This window comes from Malurus melanocephalus, unplaced genomic scaffold (assembly GCF_030028575.1).
Source record: "Malurus melanocephalus ecotype Western Australia unplaced genomic scaffold, MMel_1.1 scaffold_16, whole genome shotgun sequence".
NCBI lineage: Eukaryota > Metazoa > Chordata > Aves > Passeriformes > Maluridae > Malurus > Malurus melanocephalus.
In genome coordinates, this window is record NW_026623248.1 from 1,569,223 (window position 1) to 1,590,060 (window position 20,838).

Sequence of the window (20,838 nt, forward strand, 5' to 3'; positions counted from 1 at the left end):
GGATCTGCTTTTTTCTGTGGCCAGGCCCATCCCAATGTGCAGCTCCAGACAAAGTTTTGCAGGGAAGAGAAGGTCTGTCTGTAGCATCCACTGTAACTATAAGGGTTTACTGTGGTTGGACAACAGGAAAAAGCAACGGCATTTCACAGTCACATCCAATTCCCCATTTTCAGCAACCTCACAGCCTCCCTATTTTCTTTCTGAGTTATCAGAGACAATTAATAAGAGCCTTTTCCACTCCCCACTTTGACTGATCTTTTTTAATTAGGAACAGTGAACAAATATATCTGAGAAACAGCCTGGCAGCAGCAAGCAGCCTTGGTTCACCCCATGCAGGGCATGGAAAATGCTCTGCTCTTCCAGGGACAACGAGAAAGCTACGATCAGTGACTCAGAATTAATCCAGTAACTGCTCTCCAGGGAATCCAAGACAACCCCTTCAAGCATTCCTGCCCATTTCTGTGCACAGAGGGATGACACAGCAAAACCTGCTCCTGGAAACAATTCCCTACCTCTGATAAACACGCACCTCCCATCAACTAACAACTATACAGCCCTGATAAACCTTGCCTCATCATCTGCATCTCTGGACACATCCAGGCTGCAGCCAATACTGAAATTTGGGGATTTTTTTTGTGTAACAGCTGTGCTCTGTGCAAGGCAGACGTGGCATTTCATTAAGCACAGGGTAATAGCTTGATTCCCTTAGGGACTTGCTGCTGGAAWATAGAACATCTCCTTTCATAAACAGGCAAAGTCACCATGCTTGTTTTGGATTTGATGCTGAGATAATTGAGTATCTGTTCATTATAAATTGCATATTAATGCACTAATGCATCTACATGTAAAACTAATTTTAGTAGACCTGAGGAAAGCAGCATTATATTACATTTCAAAGTCTATTCAGCTACAGAACTSAGTCAAAGAATTCTGATTTATGCCCAAACTATTTTTTGTATGTTACTTTTCATGTTGGATTCAGAAGTTGAAAAATTCCAAGTAACCAACTGCTGAAAAGCACAGACTGARCTATTTTGCCCACTCACATTGCATCACCTTTCTGTAACTCACAGCTGCTCTTCTATTTCACTGCAGTCATCTTCCAGCATACTCACATGTACACACTGTGAACAACACAGGTCACAAATGTGACACCTCAGTGTTTAAACCCCTGTAGACACAATGRAAAAGCCACACAAATTTTACAGAGATAAATGAAGAGGGATCAAATTTCTAGGCAAGTTCTGTCAAAATATTTGTAAGTTCTACCGAAAATCAGGAGTCCCTAGAGGACCTTACCTAAGAAGAAGAACCTAAGCATTATGAACAGCAAATAATTCTGATCAAGGTACTTTTCCACTTTCAACTTCCTCTCAAATACTAATTTTATCTCTTTGTTTAGAMTATTTAGAAGTTGGCAACCTGGTTTTTTTCCCTCTTCCTTTGGTTTCTGGAATACTTCCTTTCTGAATGTGAAAACAAGAAAATCCAGAGGACAATATTAGGTCACAGCTAAATTTGASCTAAGTTTGTGGAGGAAAGGAGAAATTATGCACCAGAGTTTAGAAATTATATAGGAACACATAAATAAGAGAAAGGATCTTATTCTGAATTTTCTTGTACCCTCTCCAATACATCCCATCAGAGATTATGATCAGAAATTTCAAATGTGAATGTTATCTGAAGATTTGGAACAAACTTTTGCTGCATTTTTATTATATACCTCAGGGATTTCCCAGACTGGAGGATGCCAACCAGAACTATAATCAAAGGCCAGGCTCTAGATTGTCATCAGCTGGAAAAGACCTGCAAAAATATTAAGGATAATGTTTCCTGCACTCCTCACCTGTCATTAAATGAACAGTTAGTGGAATTAGCAGTTTCATTTCTAGAAAAAAAACCATCCCCTAGGCTGCCAACATTTGTACATGGAAAACACCTTCGAGGAGAAGGGTTTCTTCCTTAAGCAAGAATTTTTGAGTAATTTTAAAAGGATCAGCATCAAAAAGACACCTTGTTCCCTGAGAGGACCTGGGTGACTTGTGAGAACTTTTCCTTTTCAAGGCTGCAGCAGCCTAACGTAAGAGTTCTGCCTGCTCCTTTTGTTCATTTGAAACACGCTGAAGCAGGCTGCCAAAGGTTCAAGGAGAGGTTATCAGGTCCTGTTTGCTGCTGGCATGTCTAAAACTGCTGACATATGCAAGAAAGAAAAAGGGGTACACCCAATAGAGCTGCAACAATAGAACAGCTGCTAGGGAACCTCACCTAGAACTAACAACACCACCAAGCTGTGGGTCAACTGAAGAGATAAGCCAGTAGCATTTATACATAAATGCAAAGCTTACAGAAGTCTTGATAAATACCTAGGTTTATCATTTCCTCAGTATTTTAAAACACAAAAAGCAAAAAACATATGCAAAACACATTACATCTGAGGTTTGGTCGGTTGGTGATGAAAACCATTATCCACAGTGATGAAAGCTGAGGGTGGATTTGGCAGTGTGAGGTTAAGGGTTGGACTCCAAAAGCTTGGGGGTCTTTTCCAACTTAAATAATTCTATGACAGACTTGCAAAAAGGAACCAATGGGATTGCTTCCTTYTATATCACTCACAAATTTCCCTAAATATAAAAACAATCTGTCCTCTGTTAAAAACACACCAAAAGCAATCAAACTCTCTTCTTGGACAWACGTAAGATTTTTCCAGTTTAGTGCCACAAAACCTTACAAGGAAAAATACTGCCAGACCTACTTGTCTCGAAGTCATCTATAGACCTATTTTACCTCTAACTTCTGTAGAAGGAGGAGCATTCTTTCAGTCAAGACTTGTTCAAACTTTTAGACCAACACTCTATAAAGATATGTTGACATTTCTCAGATTAATTCCAAATAATTCCTTGCCTGCTAGGGCTGGATCTGTCCCTTCCTCTTATTTCACGTTAGCTATGTACAAATTCACGCTAGCATTAAGCATGAGCTCGAACTCTGGTATTTATTTTAGCTGAAGRAGTCTGAGCAAGTTCACAACCTCACCACTGGCTTAATATCCAGAGGACCTGAAGAACCTTGAGAGCTTCAGGCCAAGTCAGTGCCTCCTCACAAATTTTCACATTAAATACAGCAAACGCCTTTGACATCCTTCTTGACACTAGAGATCTGGATTTCCTCACTGGGATGGCAAACTAAAAGCTCCACAGGATCAAGCCACATGGTTGGAGGTCACGCAAAATGAAAGTAAAAAAGTTACATTACAGTGTAAAACGCTGTGACACCTATCAAAATCAGACAGATATRGGTTTGTTCATGCACAATTCTTTGGGTTGTCTTAGACACAGCAAAAGTACACAATTGTTGCATCAGAAGTCGGCATTTTGTCCTTCATGAACTGAGTAACACAGAAGCTTTTTGCTTCACCCAGCTAAATGGCTTTCAGATTAGATTCCAGAACAAAGCATATGAACTTACCTTGCATTTCAACATGTTGGCCACTCTCTCTTGCATTGACTGYCCAGCCTTTGGCCTGACAAGAATATAAACTGCTTTCACTTCAGGGCTGGAGCGCAGAAGTTTCTCCACCAGCACTTTGCCCATGAAACCTGTAGCTCCTGTGATAAGTAYGGTCTTTCCATTGTAATAAGCTGAGACTGAAGACATGGTGCTTTCTTGCTCTGTCCCTTCCTGCAGCAGGTACCTGAGAAGATGCAGAAATAAAGCTTTAAAGGCTTTTGGGATAACCTTTTTAGTCACCTATGGCTGCTCCTATTAGTTCAGACAATGGCATCTTTAAAGACGATTTTTAAAAAAAATCTTTATTGTGACAATAAACCATAAAAATGTGTGAAGCTTAAAAAAAATCAAGCTCAGCTTTATCCTCCATGTGACACCACAGCTGCACACAGAGGTCAAACACAGCTTGTGCTGTYAAGGCTCCAAGAAGGAGATGCTCACTGCAGCTCTGGACAGTGTTTATCTGCTACTGTGAAGTGGCASAATGAAGATCTGCAGCTAACTGCACAAGACAAACAAGAAAGAGATTTCCTCACAAACTGCTGTGTTTTACACTTCAATCCTACTGTGCCTACAGCATTCCTTGTCAGCCATCACTCATGGATGTGTGCAGTCTTTTCCTGTTGCCTTGGCTTGGAGTAACACCATGAGGAAAGCTCTTCATGGAAGATGCAGTGAAATGACACTGCCCTGCACAACTGCAATACCACCTGCAGGTCACTACTCTTTATCAGCTGTTATGGCTAGAATTTATCCCAATTCATTCTGAGGAGGGTGGGTGCGACAGACTCCCTCTGGAGAGTTTAGGTAGTCTGAAGTCCCCTTTGGAGATCATCTGACWTGATCAGGCTCCCACATGACGTGTCCCAGTTAAGTATTTTAATTAGATGCAATGGTTTCAGGCCTGTATGTCCCCAGCCATCCTGATTCAAACTCTTAAGTTGATTAAATGACAAACAAGCTGGACTGAATCCTCTTAGAGAAGCCCCTCTTCCCTATTAGCCTAATGGAAGCAAAACAACTATCTTTGAAGTGGGGCAGACCACAGCAAGTGCCATCCACAGACTGCAAGGGAAAGGTTCAGGAGAAATACCAATAAATATTTTGAAAGAAGCTTACTGAATTTGAAACAGRAAGAAACAAGAAKAGTAGAACMCTGTCAATCACRTATTCAAGAACCTGAATGATGATCTTCAAGTWTCCCRGAAAAACTTCTCTTCCTCCAGTAGAAGCTTCAGAGACACAAACTAGGGAGTCAAGCCTAACAAAATATTATTATTCTTTCCCAGTRCTGCCTGAGACCACAGTATTTAGCATCAAACAAATGAAAATCCCCTAATTTCTTTACCCRTGACAAATCATCAGGTGTAGAATTCAGTTTAGAAAGTGGGTCAAGCCAAGCAGAACAACTTCTCAGAGACACTATTTTACAAACTAATAGCTGTGGGTATTSTGGCTCAGTGAATTTGGTTATTAGCCTACTTTCAGATGTGGTCTAGATTATAACTTAGTAGAATGCAGCTGAATCTAGGCCTATTAAAAACCTGTTCTTWTTAAAGAGCTGGCCACTTGGGAAGTTAAACCCACGGGTTAACTATTGGATAATTAACTTATTTATAACAAAATCTCACATCTCGTTCGGATTCAGAAAAACAGATTCATATTGGAAGACAGGAACTTGCAGAGCTCGAAGTATGTGAAAGGTGTGTAGGGCCAGAAGACAGCAGTAGYTCAGTCAGATGAAGATAAAAGACCTCAGAAATTGGGCATGAYACACACCCTGCAATGTAGAAAAATTAGAGAAAGAAGTCCATAGTCACCAGAGGCCATACAAATCCCACTGAACAACAGGAAACAAAAAGATAAAATACAAGGACTACTTCCAGCCACTGGACACTTGCTTTGAATTTGTATTCAGATCATATCTGCACAATGGCACATGTATAGTGTACTCTGCACCACAAACTTGGAGATTACCCCTGAAATTACTCATCTTCCCACACTTCAGGAGTGGAGAGCATTTCCAACTTGCATCACAAAGCATTACTGCTTTGCCTTGCTTTATAGTTGTAGACTACTGCACAAATAACTGTGAAAAGCTTCCATGTGGGGAAATCAATTTATTATGTTGTTTCATTTGGGTCCCCTATTTCACTCATCCAAAAGCGGATTCATTTGTTTTGGCCAGATGTTCAATGCCTGCTAGAATAGTAAAATAAATAAATCACACTACTTTCAAGTGTCCCCATAATTAACCATGTAGACACATTTCACTAAATATTTCTGACAAGGCTTACATGCATATATAACTGTCCTCATCCAGTCAGAGAACGTTTTCAATGTTTGATTTCAAAAAAACCAACATCATATCCCAATCAAATCTGGTATGATGAAAATGGAAGTACCAAACACAGCCACTGAAAAAACYAAACTTCTTAAGGCAATCTGTTGTTACTCTTGATTTAGTGGCTTACCTGAGAGTGTTAAAAGGAAAAAAAAATCACATTCTTTCTATTTTCCATAATAAGGCAGTCCAAGTGAAGCAGCCTAGATTTAGGAGGAGTGATTTCAGTTGGATCCAGTTCTCAGGGTCCGTCCATAATAAAAAGCCACAAAGAGTGAGAGGGTGTTTGCCTGTTACAGGATCAGATTTGTGCCTCCCTGCAATACATTTACTTCTCTATTTCCTAAGCAAGCTACAGAAGAAAATACAAAAATCTTGTACCCAACCGATGCCTTCCTAATTATCGGGAAACAAACTTGGTGAATTTGGTTAATAAATTCATTTTTTGAGGTCATGACACAAAAGCCAGAATGCTACAGTTCGGTATGTTCAGACAGATGCCTGAATCGCCACTGGTCAAGCAAATTTAAAGAGGATTTCGTTAGGTTCCAAGTTCACAGGCAGATTCCAGTTTATATTCAGTGTTGCTAAGATTTTTTTCCTTTCAACTTAGTCTTGATTTTTTTATTTTGCTTTTTTTTAATATTTTCAGTTTTTATCTTTGGTTTTTTAATTTTTTAAGAGTGTTACTGACTTTTCTCAGTTTTTACTGATTTTGCTTGGCCTTTGTAAAGAAAATACCGAAGAATTTATGGAGATTTTAAGGAACCAGAGGATTTCTGAGGTCAAAGGGTGTGATCCAAGTAATGCCTGTTTGACCTGACCCTTGGAGGTCTACTTCAAAACAGAGAGAACTACATGCATGCCTTTTGGGCTTTTTACCCTCCAATTGTTTCCTGCAGAACATTTTACGTGGCCTTTCATTTTAAGGAATAAATAGTCAATACWGAGCACTGACTATTTTCCAGTCAATTAAACTACAGGGGATTAAGTGTCTGGTAGAACTGTCTGAACTATGGTCAGAAGCTGCAGTGAGCTGACCCTTAGAGAGGTAAAGAAGGATAAAGACTATTTCAYAGGCTGAGGTTCCTGGCTCTTCCAAAAATGACTGGAGGTGAGAAAGCCACTGAGTTGTGAAGAGAAGCCCATGAAAGGGCTTCTTGAAGCCCAATTCAATTGAGTAATTACAGGCAACTCAGATATTTCAGGCACTCATCAGAACAGGAAAGTGACCACCGATGCCACCTGAATTACTGAACACAGCATCTCTGCAGCAGCACAAATCTCTCTGATACTGACTCATCTCCAGCCAGAGCATGAAAAACCACAAGCCAGGAATCCCACTGAGCATCTCTGCAGACATGAGWGCACAAGCTGCTCTGAGGGTAAAGCTCAGCTACTGCTGCTTGTAAGAGTCTCCTCTGGATCAAACAGAAAGGATGAGCTACAGTGCTGTGTTAAAAAGCCATGATCTTGTGCCAAAGGACAAGCAAAGGGAAAGGTGGGAATCCTAACCCTACCAACCTAATACTTCCCTCCTGCAAAAGAAAACCCTCGTATCCTCAGCAGAACAGCACAGGAGAACCTCCCCCTGCCGAGAGCAGGTACGACTGAGCTGATATTTAACAGAACAACTACTACACTGTCCTATCTTTCACATATTTCAGTGATGCCAAATCTGCATCCAGAATGTGATGGTGTAATGCAGAGTCTGGCAGCTCTCCGAGCCACAGTGGTGGGAAGGGAAATGTGGATCTAAACCTCACCGACTGCTGCCACAGCTGCAGGGGGTCAACGAGGGACACCAAAAGGGAGGATGAGCAATGCAGGTGGACTGGAAGAGTATTTCAGTATGGTTTGGATCACTGACCTACTCAACTAGGACAGGAGCCATTTTAGCAGCTTATCTGTTGAGATATTTGTCTTTTCAACACAACAGCATAAAATGAAAAAAAAGGTGTTTTTAGTGCAAGAGTCAAGGACCACACACTTATAAATGTACATCAAGGTTCAAAAATGGCCTCTCCAGCATCTCCTTCTACTTAGTCTGGTTTTGACAAGCTTTTTCTTACACAATTTCATGCAGGGGTGTAATTTCTGTAAACAAGAGGGTTGGCCTGTTCAGAAAAGTTTTTTAAAGACATATTAAATGTAATGAACTGGCTTCAAACCAAGATACACTTGGTTACACACATTAAGTTACATTTCATGACAAGTAACAGTTTTTGAAACTAAGCAACACAGAGCAAAGAGTCCTTTAAGACAAAATAATTTCTGGCCACTTTCTAAAAGAAAAAATTATCTTGGGTGAAAATAYCCAATCATCTATATGACAGTTTTCTTCAATCGGGATTCTTGAAGTGCCATAATTAACCTGGAATGCGCAGAGAAAGAAAAATTCCTGTTGCTTCAGAGAAGTTGTATAGCTCAGGTCAGAAAAAGCAATATAAAGTGGTCACAGACTATTTCTGCCTCATCAATTTACTGCTTCAGTCTATTAATTATTTTGTGAGTTTAAAATGGACTGAACACTGAGGATGCCTGAACCATACATCTTCATACAATTATTTTCTCTTTTACATTTTGTCCCAGGATGTATTAGAGACTCCCCAAACTAGGCAAGTAATTATTATACATAAAAGCAATTATTTTGAACATGTGTTTTTCGCCTGAAAGCATTTGTTGCTAGTTTAATCATCAGAAAATAAATACMTGCTATGCATGCTAGAAATAGCTGAAATAGTGACTTGTTTTACATCATTGTGAGTTAACTCCTGGCTCCTSAGTAACCCCAGGAGAAGGTCACTCAGCTCCTTTGATTTCATTTTTTGGGCCAAACTCACGACCAGGGACATTCCACTGCAATGACCAATGTTTCAACTGGGATTAACATGAATTAGCTTATTTTTGAGTCTTTGGAYTTAAAACATTTTCTGCATTTTCAGTCATAAGCAACAGTGAATCAGAGCAGAAAATGGCTGTAGTTCAACACTGCACACCATTTGTGACAACAGCGCTGCTGAYACAAACAAGCAGAAAGTACCAGCAAGGAGACACTGAACTTACATAACATATTTCCAAAGGTCTTTAGGCACTGAAAGATTTGTGTAGCTTGTGAAGGCRGGGGGATTTTACTGATGGCAGAAAATGGATCAAAGAGGATGTTAAAATGGCTGTTTTACGGAAAAATTTTAAGTTCCTTATGGTTTGTTGAACTTCCACAGTTATTTAATGTCAACTAACAGCAACAACAAAGATAAAAACTCCTCTCATKTAGTAACAGAATTGAAAGGAAGGTCATAATCCACCCTTTGTACAGACACTATAGAAGCTAATGCAGCATAAAGAAAATAAAATCCTGTGGTTCAAAGATGGGCACATTTACAGCCAGGCTGAACTCCTGATGATAATCCTCTTTGTGAAAGAGATTTTGCTCCAAGCAATTTACACCAAATATAAATGTTGTTGTTAGAAGCCTGAAGGTTAAATCACTTTTCTCCAGCTAATACATTTCAAATCATTTTTTGTTTACCAACAGTAGCAATTTAAATCCATAAAAGCATCCCCAAGTAGCAACACGCAAGGAGAAACTCATTGCTCCTGGAAACCCGTCATGCCTTGAAAAACCACACCAGTTTTGCAATCCATWTTAATTTATAGCAGTTAAATCTAAAGAGACAGGGAAGTGTGACAACATAATTAAGAGCTGAAGACAACGAGCAGCGTGCACAGCCAGATCCTGCAAACTGCTGAATGCTACATGACAGGCAGATAGACATGGAAACCTCAGGGAATTGTGGCTGCTGGGCCAAAGACCTGCCCCCAGGACAGCTGTAGGGCAAAAGCTGGAATTTCCAGATTGCTTAAGCACTACCTACACAGCTTCACAGATGTTCTGAGTCTCCTGTGCAGTACAATTTGACAACCATAAAGGATTAGCGAAGAAAGAAGGAAGCAGAAGGGCCACTGATGCATCACAACCCAGGAGTGGTCTCTTGATTTTTAGTGAAACCTCTTAGTCTCTCTTGGTCTCACTACGTTCTCTCWAAACTAAGGAAAACAAAACATTTTAGAGCTGAGACGAGGCAATGGTGCTGAGGACATACCTACATGTGTCATGTGGGTTTTAAACAAGTATTTCTCAGTAGCTCAAATATCAGTGTATTCTACCTCACCCCTATTTAGCCACCAAGTAAGGACAGCAACTACCAGAGACTTCAAAGCTGCAGCTTCTGCAGTCTCTTCTTCACCACCAAGTCCAGCATTGGTACCCACTCTCCCTTCTTTTTTTTTTTTTTTTTTTTTTTTTTTTTTNCTTTTTTTTGGTGAGCTCTCCCTTTTTTTTTTAGAGCTAGTCATCACAAAGCCATTGTGAAGGTTACCAGACCAAAGCACACATCAAGACTAGAAGGAGTTTTTGCTTTGCCTCAGAGTAATCAAATGCAGACATCCTACATCAGACCTTTTCTGCAGGCAATCCTTCCTTTCTCATTCCCAAAGTTCACTCTTCACAGCCATTTTTCCCTTGCTCCTTCTCCTGGGATCTCTACAACCCCCAGTCATCTCCCAAAACCCTAAATCAAACCCACTGCACACCAATCACTCTACATCCTAGCACTGCAGAAGGGAGGTCTCAGTGAAGTCAAGGCTTGCCTGGCACATTTATTTTATTTTAGACATCTCAGTTGGTAAGTTCTTATTATCATCCAGCAGCTAATGTACTAACAAAGATTTTCTGTCCTTTTCCACTACTTGCCCTTGTCGCCCATCATAATAATGGCACCAGCATCATTTTTTCCCCCTGAAAGAGTTATCAAGTACTGGAACAGGCTTCCTGGGGAAGTGGTGGAGTCACAAACCCTGGAGGTATTTAAAGACGTGTAGATGTGGCACTTGGGGACATGGTTAAGTGGTGGACTTGGCAGTGTTAAAAGCACAGAACCACAGAATGGCTTTGGTTGTAAGGGACCTTAAGGATCRTCTCTTTCCAATCCCCTGCCATGGACAGGGACACCTTCCACTATCCCAAGCTGCTCAGAGCCTCATCCAGCCTGGCCTTGGGCACTTCCAAGGATGGAGCAGCCACAGCTTCTCTGGGCAACCTGTGCCAGAGCTTCAYTGCCCTCATAGGGAAGAATGTGCTCCTAATATCCCACCTAAACCAACTCTCTTTCAACCTAAGGCCATTTTCCCTTGTCCTGTCCCCTTTTCATCTGCACAGGTGAAAAGTCCCTCTACAGGCTTCTTACTGGTCTCCTTCAGGTACTGGTAAGTGGCTTTAAGGTCACCCCAGAGACTTCTCCAAGCTGAACAATCCCAACTCTCTCAGCCTTTCCTCCCAGCAGAGCTGCTCCATCCCTCTGATCCCCTCGGTGTCTCTGCTCTGGACTGGCTCCAGCAGCTCCCTGTCCTTGCTGTGCTGGGCCCAGGGCTGGATGCAGCTCTGCAGGGGGGGCTCAGCAGAGCAGAGGGGCAGAATCCCCCCCTTCCCTGCTGCCCACATTGGGGGCTCAGCCCAGCACAGGGGTGGGGTCATTGCCCACTCGCACACTGCAGACACATGTTGAGCTCTGCAGCCACAAATACCCCCCCAAYCTCTCTCCCCAGGGATCTTTAAGGTCTTCTTCAATCTCAACAATCCTATGGTGAGCTAGTTTAAGAATACTTTGAGGGTAACCAGTGGCTGAAGTGTTTTGGTGAGTCTTTTTCAAGTCCCACTTTTGGAATAGTACAAACAGCACAGCTGCTCTGAAGGACAGCAGCTGCAGGATTGCTAACTCCCCAGCAATTTCCACATTACAGCACTCGTGGAAAACTATATCATACTGGCCCCAAAAAGGACTGAGTAACTAAAAACTGCCTACATTTCTGTAACAAATGGAAATTGTTACAAATTTCTGTAACAAATGGAGATTGACAGCAGCAATGCAAATACTTTTGTGATTACAGCAACCACATTCTTCACAAAGGTGCTGTCATGACATGAAGAATGGTCTTCACTCAAGATTTAGACTCAAGAACAGTGATTGATCCAAGCAAATCAATATCACTGATCATTATCTAGTAAGTAAATCTATGCCATGGAATGATGGAGAGACTGCCTTCCTGATATTACTCTCCTTTTCTCTGCTGTCACTCCGTACAGAATTTCTGTCAAGTAAATATCTAAGCACAGTGYTCCAAAGTTGTAATGAAATGAAATGAAACTGAATTTATCTTTTCTTAAAAAAACCCTGCAGAAAAGAACAGAAGAAACTGAGGACAACGTACAGGAACATGGTCAAAGTGATGACCCCATAAGGACAATGCTTTTAAAAAAAMCAAAAAMCTGTCTAAGCCATACTCYCTTTCTATTTTTACAACTTTTTTTCACAACTATGTCCAATSGAAGTTATAAATAGAAATACAAGTAGCTTTGTAATCCTGTGCAGATTTATCACTATAAATACATTTTTTTGTTTGTATTGAGCTTCAAAACAAATGCAAAATAATTAATAATTGGCTGAATAACACGAGCTGAAAGAAAGCAAGCCAGCTGCAGGGATTCAAATATACATGCACATATTTACCATTCCCAGTTTCTGTGACCAAAGAGCCCCTTATTCCGTCTGGATTTCCCAAAGAGCCCCTTAGTCTGTCTAGATTTCCAAGAGAATAAAGGCTTTCACCAGAGACTTTTCTTTAGGAATATGGTTAATTGTGCAGTAYATGCATAGAAAACCATTTTTAGGTTGTGGAACAGAAAGATCTGTCAAGTGCTTTTGCCCTTGAGCCTTATTCATTTTTGGATCATCAAGACCATGATGGCAGTGGTTACACAGAATCTCACACTGTGAACTTTTYTAACCTGTAACATGGCATATATTCCTTTTCCTCCATGATGTCTGAATTTGCTCATACCTTCCTTATAAGACAGAGGAAACCACTTATGAAGTTGTTTTATCAAGAGAAGCTCTTGTCCTGTTATGAGGTGTCTTGATAAGCTCAGAAAATACAGGAGCTGTGGTGACTGCACTAAGAAGTTTAGCAGTCCTTTGACAGCAAACTAAAATGAAATTTCACACTTTAGATCTCAGCTCTAACAGAGTGAAAAAAAAATACTTGCTGTGTTCGGACACAGATTTAAGGTTAGCTAAGCAACTGTATTTTTCTTTCCAACAGGAAGCTAAGCTAAGCAGTTTTATATTGGGGGTTTATTAAAAAGCGCAGTCTAGAACCCTACTCGTCTTGGTTGGAGCTGAAAGACAAAAATGCTTGCAATACTTCCCACAAAGAAGAGTTTCAAAAGGGTGACCAGATGAATGTGAGAGTCTATACAGTTAATTTCATAGCAAAGCATATATATAGATACACATTTTCAAACTCAAAGATTTAAGAACCTGTGGGTTGTGTGGTTTTTGATTGAAACCTGAAAAGGAACATTATCAATGGAAAGACCAGTTTTACCTTTTCCCTCATCACTGACTCAAACCCCAGGCTAAATAAAAACACAAAACATTTATTTTTTAATTTTTCCCCATTTCTCTATCTTTCACGCTTAGAGCATTTGATGGCACCTGACAAAGTTGTTCTGTCCAGAGCAGATTCAAACCCTTCAGGAAAAGGGAAGAAGCACAACCAATGCCTAATTAATTCCAGGGAGTCCATTGGAATTTTACACTGGTTATTGCATGCTGCTAGCTGGCTTATTCTGCAGCAAGCTGAAAATCAGCACCTGTGAACAGCTCTCCAATAATTCCCTGTATCCCCAGTTTTGCTGAAGACAATTCTGGAATTACTGGAACCAGAACTGTGACACASTGACAGATCTGCTGTTGGTGTCCTCAGCACTGAAATAACGAGGCAGCACAAGTTGCAGATACTATGGCAGCTCCAGCAGGTCCAGCCTGGCTGCTGCCTTGTCATGTCTCTCACTGTGCAGATATGATGGACTGACAAACACGTCATCCCCACCTTTGGAAATGCACAGGAAAACACAGTGAGGAGCATCTAGGAGGCTGCYTCCTCCTACAAGGAGCCATAGGTGKAGCATTGGGAAAGAGCAATGGAGACACCAGTACAAGGCYTGTAGGCTTCTGGAGAGAGGGTGAGGAAAGGCAGCAGCAAAAAAAAATAAACAATTAGACTTTATATATATATAGTGTAGGAGTGTACGGGTTTTTAAAATATGAGCAGKGAGATAGAAGGTGCTTCCCAGATTCCACGTGTGTCTGTCTCCCATTACACCTCACCATTCTGGGCAGACTTTCCCCACTGCTTTCTTTGACTGTCCCTGTCTGATGRGCTTTGAACCTCTTTAATCCTTGACCTAGTGCTTCCAGCAAGAAAAACATGAGGTTACATGCACAGCTGATCCCTGCGGCTCCTCCTGATGATGTGGGATAGGTCAGGGCCAGGGGATAAAAGCTTAAAAGGTGACGTGCCCAGGGAGACTACTGCTTTTGCCTCTGCCCCTTCCAAAGGAAAACATTATCCTAAGAATTTACAGGTTTTCTTTATCCTTGGGATCTCAAGCACAGCATGCATGCCTTCTCTGAAAACTCCAACAGGGAATACAGGAGCAGCCCAGCTAAGCCAGAACCGTCACTGGCTATACAGAAACGTCAGATATTAATAAAAGGCTCCAAGGCAGCTGCTAGGATTTTCAGAGTAAAGACAGAGTAAAGCAGTGTTTGATCCAAGTGAAAAACTCAAGGAAACCCATTGAGCATGGACAGGGTGCAGATGTCTTGGGTGCTGCCATTGCAAAATGTACCTCCCCCAACTCGCCCCCCCATCCCCCAGAAAAAAAGTAGTAAAAAAAGAGAGAGCAGCAAACAGGAGAGATTGTAGGACTGTGATTAGTATCTGTGTGTTTGTGGAGGACTTTCCATTCAGCTTATACCAGCAGGCACTCACGATGAACTGGGAGTGCCAATCCAAGAGATCCCCTCACCATGTTATGCCCAGAATTACCCACAGCAACGTCAAACTTCAAGTAGCACTGAGATCTGTAAACACACGTTGCCAAATCASTCCAGGGACATATCCTGGCAATCTGCAACACTGATGGATGTGGAAACTGAGGTCTTCTAGAAAACAGTTTCCTCAGCACTGAAACCAACAAATGAGAGAAATGAAAAATCACCTATAAGGGTTTCCTCCCATGCTTTGGAAAATTCATCCTTCTCATGGAATTTGCCAGTGGCATGCCATGGATAGCTGGCAACAGTCTGCAAACACAGGTGCTGATCAAAGCAAGCTTTGSTCAAGCAGGACATAGCTCACCAGGAAATGGGAAATGGACCCAGAGCCTCTCATTCCTCATCTGACAGCCACTGCCATAATATTTGTGACAGATTCTGAAGGTGCAGTTTGCAAATAGGTATCAATGAAACACAGAAATCGTGGTGCTATTTGCACTTATAAATGTATTCATACTTCTTTTTCCACGCCCATCAGCTCTTCCCTCATTTGAAACTCAGCTATGAGTAACCAGAACTCATTTGACTGTGAACATTTTCACAAAATCTTTCACCAGCAACAGAGCAACATTTATCCCTTCATCGTGCTGCTAAAAATGCTTTTTCAAATGCAGTACTGTGTTTTTTCAAGCCTCGTTTTTTTAACACACTTTAATGGTCCCTGAAATACCCCACAGGAAAGACGTAAACATGTATTTTATTATTCTCATTATTAGAAAAAAGGCAGTTCAAGWGGCTGGTAATGAATTAGGAGTTAATGATGCAGTGCCAACCGACAACCATCTTGCACTTTTGGAGAGCTGTGTTTAATTCTTTGAGATTGTTTAGGTCATACTACAACAGGGATCAAAAGAAACTTCCATGTCAAAGCCAAAGAGCACAACAGCAAGAAAGACCGTATCTGCTGTAAGATATAAGTCATTGTTACAGTATTACGATTTCATTATTACCAAATACATGTGATAATTTTAAAAAGTTTTTGTTGTTGTTTTGGTTCTTCCTGGGTTTTGCTTTGTTGTTTGATTTTTTTTTGCCATGCAGTCATTCCTCTCACTCAGGAGCAAAAAGGCAAAACTATGGATTCAGAAAGGAAATGGTAATTATACGTGGAAGAAGCCAAACTAGAAGATCAAAATGATATTCTTCCAAATTAGATCTTCTCACAAACTGCAAGGAAAGTATACTCCTAAAATCTCCTTGGTTTCTGTGGAAGACAGGCAGCACAGCCTGCAGATTTTTCTCTCCTAAGCTCTCCAAGAAACATAAACATTTACACTTCAGATAAAGGGAAGAGGGCAGGAAGAGGAAACCAAAGAGAATTCCCTGGAGTTAGTGAAAGCTACATTAAGGAGTTTTCCTCTTCACGTCAGCAGCTCTGAATAATGAGGCAGCAGAGAGCACTTGGGAGCCTTTGAAACACACTTCTCCAGAAAGAAGAAACAATAAAATGTCAATAGAAAATGCCTTTTGGCGAGCACACACTGGCACAGAGAAAACTTTTCCTCCTTTTGCACATACAGGGACCAATGTTTTTCKTACCCTCTTCTCCAGTATTTAGAAGACAAGCTGATGAGAGATGACAAAGCACATTTACGAAGTTCAAAAAAATCCAGCACTGAATATAAGCGCAGCATCAGAAAAGGATGGTCAGACTGCACCAATGTGATCYAATACATTCTCTGTGCATTAACACTCAAAAAGGGAATAGAAAGAAGAAATTCAATGAAGAATTGGTTCTAAACATCTGAGAAAAACCTGAATTAAGTTTAAAGTACTTGAATAAACCTGTTGTAATGAGTGCCAGATTCAAATTCRTGTACATGTTTTCCTTAATCACAAACTTCCTTCTCATCCTTAAGAAGCTCTGCATTCAAAACTTCCATGTTCCTATACAGAATAAAATTTTTAATTACTTTAAAATTTATTTTTAATGGTTAACAGTATCTCAATTATCTGATAAAGAAAAATATCCACAAAGTTTGCAATGCTCGCTCCCCCACCCCTCAATCTTACACTAGCAAGATCTATAAAATAAAGAATAAATATAAAATAAAATAAAATAAATAAAATAAAATAAATAAAATAATCCTTCTTATTTCTAGGAAATCCCACACAGTCCTCTTCAAGCGAACTCAGTTTAAATTTTGGAATAATTTTAAATCTGAAAACAAGGTATATGTGCTGATTTCACACACTTCAGGAAGCTCAATCCCATGGAAGAATCCAGTGTCAATCCCTGCAGCCTATATCCAGTGGTAGTGCCTCTGGATGGGCTAGATGTGCCTTGAAAACACACAGGACCACACAAAGTTGGCATATTAGCAGAGCTTCATGGAGCACAGAAAAGTACAGAAATAAGTATGCCTCCTGATTATTCTCTTTTTAAAGCCTTTTCCATTCTTGTAGGGACAGAAAAATTGTTATTTTTCTGTTATTTTGTTGTGCCAAAATGAGGGATTTAGGGCTCATCTAAAAGGATGGGTTTTTCCACATCATTTAGAAAAAAAAAACTTATGACTCAATTTTTGTTAGCATTTTTTTCATTTTTCCAAGAAATGATGCTCTAACTTTTGTACGACCTCATGATCTTGGAGACAAAGCTCACAGTCTGAGACATAAATATCAAGCAAGYGATAGTTCTGAAGGACTATAAAGCTGCTTTGGTGCTTGTAGCTCCATCACACCAGGACATGCAAAGTAGGCACATTCTCTYACATATCTCTAGTTTGTGTATTTTAAACTTTAATGTTCAGAACAAGCCACATCTGCCTCTCTTAATTACTTTGTGCCAAGCAGAAATACAAAAAGATCTGCATCTTAAGCCAGGTCTCTCAGCTTCTGGATCTTTGCAATCAAAGGATCAGYCTGCCCTCAGCCCAAACCCTGGAGATGTCGGGAAAGTAAACATCAAGTAACTTGGTGTGGCAACTGAACTTTTACAAATCCCTGCTTCTCCAAACAGCAGCRAAAAGGTCCTCTTGCTGGTGTCACCAATTACATTGTTGCCCACATTATTCAGATGCAAATTATTCATCTCCAAGCCTCGTGACATTTGTTTGCTATCCCTCACTTTGGATTTCTTCCTGCTAATCTTAGGTCCAGATAAGAGTCCTATTAAGGAAGGGCTAACGTGAGGTACACACAGATTGCTGTGAAAGTGGCTGCCAAAATACACAGCTCAGTTGGCCAGGGACATAGTAAGTAGCGTGTATCCCCACTGAGCTTSCCACAAGCAAGAAAAAAGTTTTGTTATTAACAGCCAAAACATACACTGACCTTGCCAAAAAGTAGTCTTTGAGGCAGGATGCTTCCTGCAATACAGAGATACTTACTAAAATTAGCACAGAGATTAGGGGTCCCACTTAACTACACCTCTTAGGAAAGTTATAGATGTTAGTACATGGTAGCAGCAACAATATTTTTTCTACAGTTTAATAGCATAAAACAACTTCTCTGTTGTTGCAAGAGTAAAGAAAAACAAAGCAGGGGCAGTGTTKCACTCTGCTCAAAATTTTAGTTCTTGAAATCTCTGTAGCACAAAATGCTATTTTAGGAATAACGTTTTTCCCCCCTGACAAACAGCCTGAAACTCAGCATATTTGGCTTCCCAAAAATTTTTCCGGGCTGAGTACTCACAGCCTACAGAGATTCTCTGTTAAAATTGCTGGCAATTCTTTTTCTTGACCCCTTTCCAACAGGATGGAAAGAGAAAAAAGGTGRCAGTCAGAGAAACAGTAGAACTCAAGGATGCCTGTTTTATCAGAAGCGTGTTTGAACCCACRGTAAACAGTGCACTGAGGCGGCCTTAATTTGCACTGGAAGCCAGTGTAGGTTTTGGGAGATTGCCACCACATCCATCACAGGTCTTGCCACCACATCCCTCCTCTTTGATCTTGTACTGAGCACACACCAAGAAGCCTGGATTTTAACAACTGAATGGCAGAGATGTCCTGCAAGGGAGCCAGTCTTTAATAACCAAAAGATAAAGAAACCATGCCTGTGAATGCAGTGTGAGTTTTTTGACAGAGGGAAGTTCAGGCATAGATACAGGAGGGAGATGGTAAGTGATTTGTGCTGGGAGAAAAAAAAAATAGTTTAGATGACACTTATTTGGGAATTATTTGATCTAGTTGAAATCTCCTAGAAACACAGAAAATGGTTGCTGTCAAGACACACAAGTTGAGGGGCKGGAGAAAAAATGCAATACAGTGATCCTGTGTACCTCCAATTCAAAGCGTATAAAGAGATCAAGTCTAAGGAGCCTAGATTATCTGTTTCTTATAAATGAAAGTTGGGCATCTTGGTAGATTTTCAAGATCTTCCAAAAACTTCAGCATTCAAATTCAGGTTACGAAGTCATAGTGTTTAGCAGAACAGAAAAAAATTAATATAAGTATTTCACAGAACAAGTAATTCATCCTTAGAAACAGTGACAGAAGATAAAAACTTTTATCTACTATCTAAAAGTCAAATGATGAACTGCAAGGGAAAGTAGAAGAAAGATACCTTTGCATGCCAGGCTTCCCAGCTGGCTGTGGGATATCAGGCTTGCCAGATGCCAAACACTCCATAAAATCTTATTAGCAGCACTAATCACTGTACCAAACAGCAATGCCCAGAGGTGAAACTAAAGCTCTTGGATCATCTTTCACTATASGAATATTTGCTTATAGTCGGTTGATTCTTCCAGATTTACACCACCTCTGGTTCAACTCTGAGACAGTGCTGAGCTGATTAATTTACTAAATGTGTACATTCATAAGCCTAAATTTCAACACTCTTCAGGTCAGAGAGTAAGCCTAAGACAATCAGTGCAGTGTATTTCACAGAGGAAAATGATCCTGATGCCCTACTGCATTCTTTTATGAAGCACAAAATGCCCTGTGCCTAAATACAGATGTTTTGGCAGTAGGTTTGAGGTTTTCTAGATATTCTTACCTTTAGCAACTCAGGCCATATTGTTCTTATCCCTTTACATATGCAGGAAGAAATCTTGTGGGATCATATTGTGAATCAAACAAATACACTGGACTAGTTTACGATGCAGCTGGAGAAAGATTTGTGGCAGCGCTGCTGAGGGTGTTGCGAGGCAGCAGTGAGAAGAGAGGCAGGGGCAGGAAAGAGCAAGAATTTGCTTGTCCTGTATCACTGCCAAAGCTTTCACACAGTGGAACACTGGCCTCTCAGCAGGAACATTTCATCTACAATTTTTCAGCAAGTACTCCAGTTTCACTATTTAACAATAACAACAGTTACAGCAACTTTCTCCAGGATTTGCATGACGCCTCAAATAATTTCAGATTATCTCTCCATCTCCTCGTGGATGTGTTGCCAACACTCTGCTAATTCCCCTTCAAAGACTTTCTTGTCTTTCACCTTATTTATAGAATCATAACTTTGTTTAGAACGGAAAAGACCTTTCAGTCCAACCTGCAGTGTTGTCTTTTGAACTGGGAAACTTATGATACGAACAAATCCTCTATGGTCACAAAACAAGAAGAAATTAAACCCCAATAGCCACTATCATCCTTAATCCATTACTTCACTGAGAGAGTCACAGCTGGTAGTGAAGAAGTGAGGACAGAGTATCACTTAAAAGGGAAAATCCCAGCCCAACACTGAAGAGAAGGTTTACTAGTATCACTTTCAGGGCAAGGATTTAGGATCATGACTTACCTGGAAAAAAAAAAAAAAACCTCTTAATGAAGTTTATCTGCAAGCAGTTAGTTTAGCTGGAAAGTTTGGAGTTCAGCCAAACTCTCAGGTAACATGGGAACATTTATTGCCTAGTGTGGGGAGGCCCTCCTTTCTGTTTGCCATGATGGAGGTACTGCAAGGTTTGCAGAACATCGAGAAACCAGCAGTTATTAGGAAAGGAAATGCCCCTAAGATGCACTGTACACACACAATCATGGTACACCATGAAACACAAGATGAGAATTGCAACAGCTACAGACAAGTTGACATTATAGCTCAGGTAAGCTTTTTATCTGACAGYTATTTTTAGAGGAGATACCCTGCTCT

The 20,838-nt window shown here is 40.6% G+C and overlaps 1 protein-coding gene across 2 annotated transcripts in view; it reads right to left on the reverse strand.

Moving 5' to 3' along the window:
• Nucleotides 1-20,838, reverse strand: part of FAR2 (fatty acyl-CoA reductase 2) — a 114,754-nt gene that overhangs the window by 53,494 nt on the left and 40,422 nt on the right. For both annotated transcript variants that reach the window (XM_057385665.1, XM_057385674.1), the window contains exon 2: nt 3,466-3,691. In XM_057385665.1, the coding sequence (XP_057241648.1) occupies nt 3,466-3,654 (189 nt within the window). In that variant the 5' untranslated portion in view covers nt 3,655-3,691. The remainder of the gene's footprint in view (nt 1-3,465; nt 3,692-20,838) is intronic.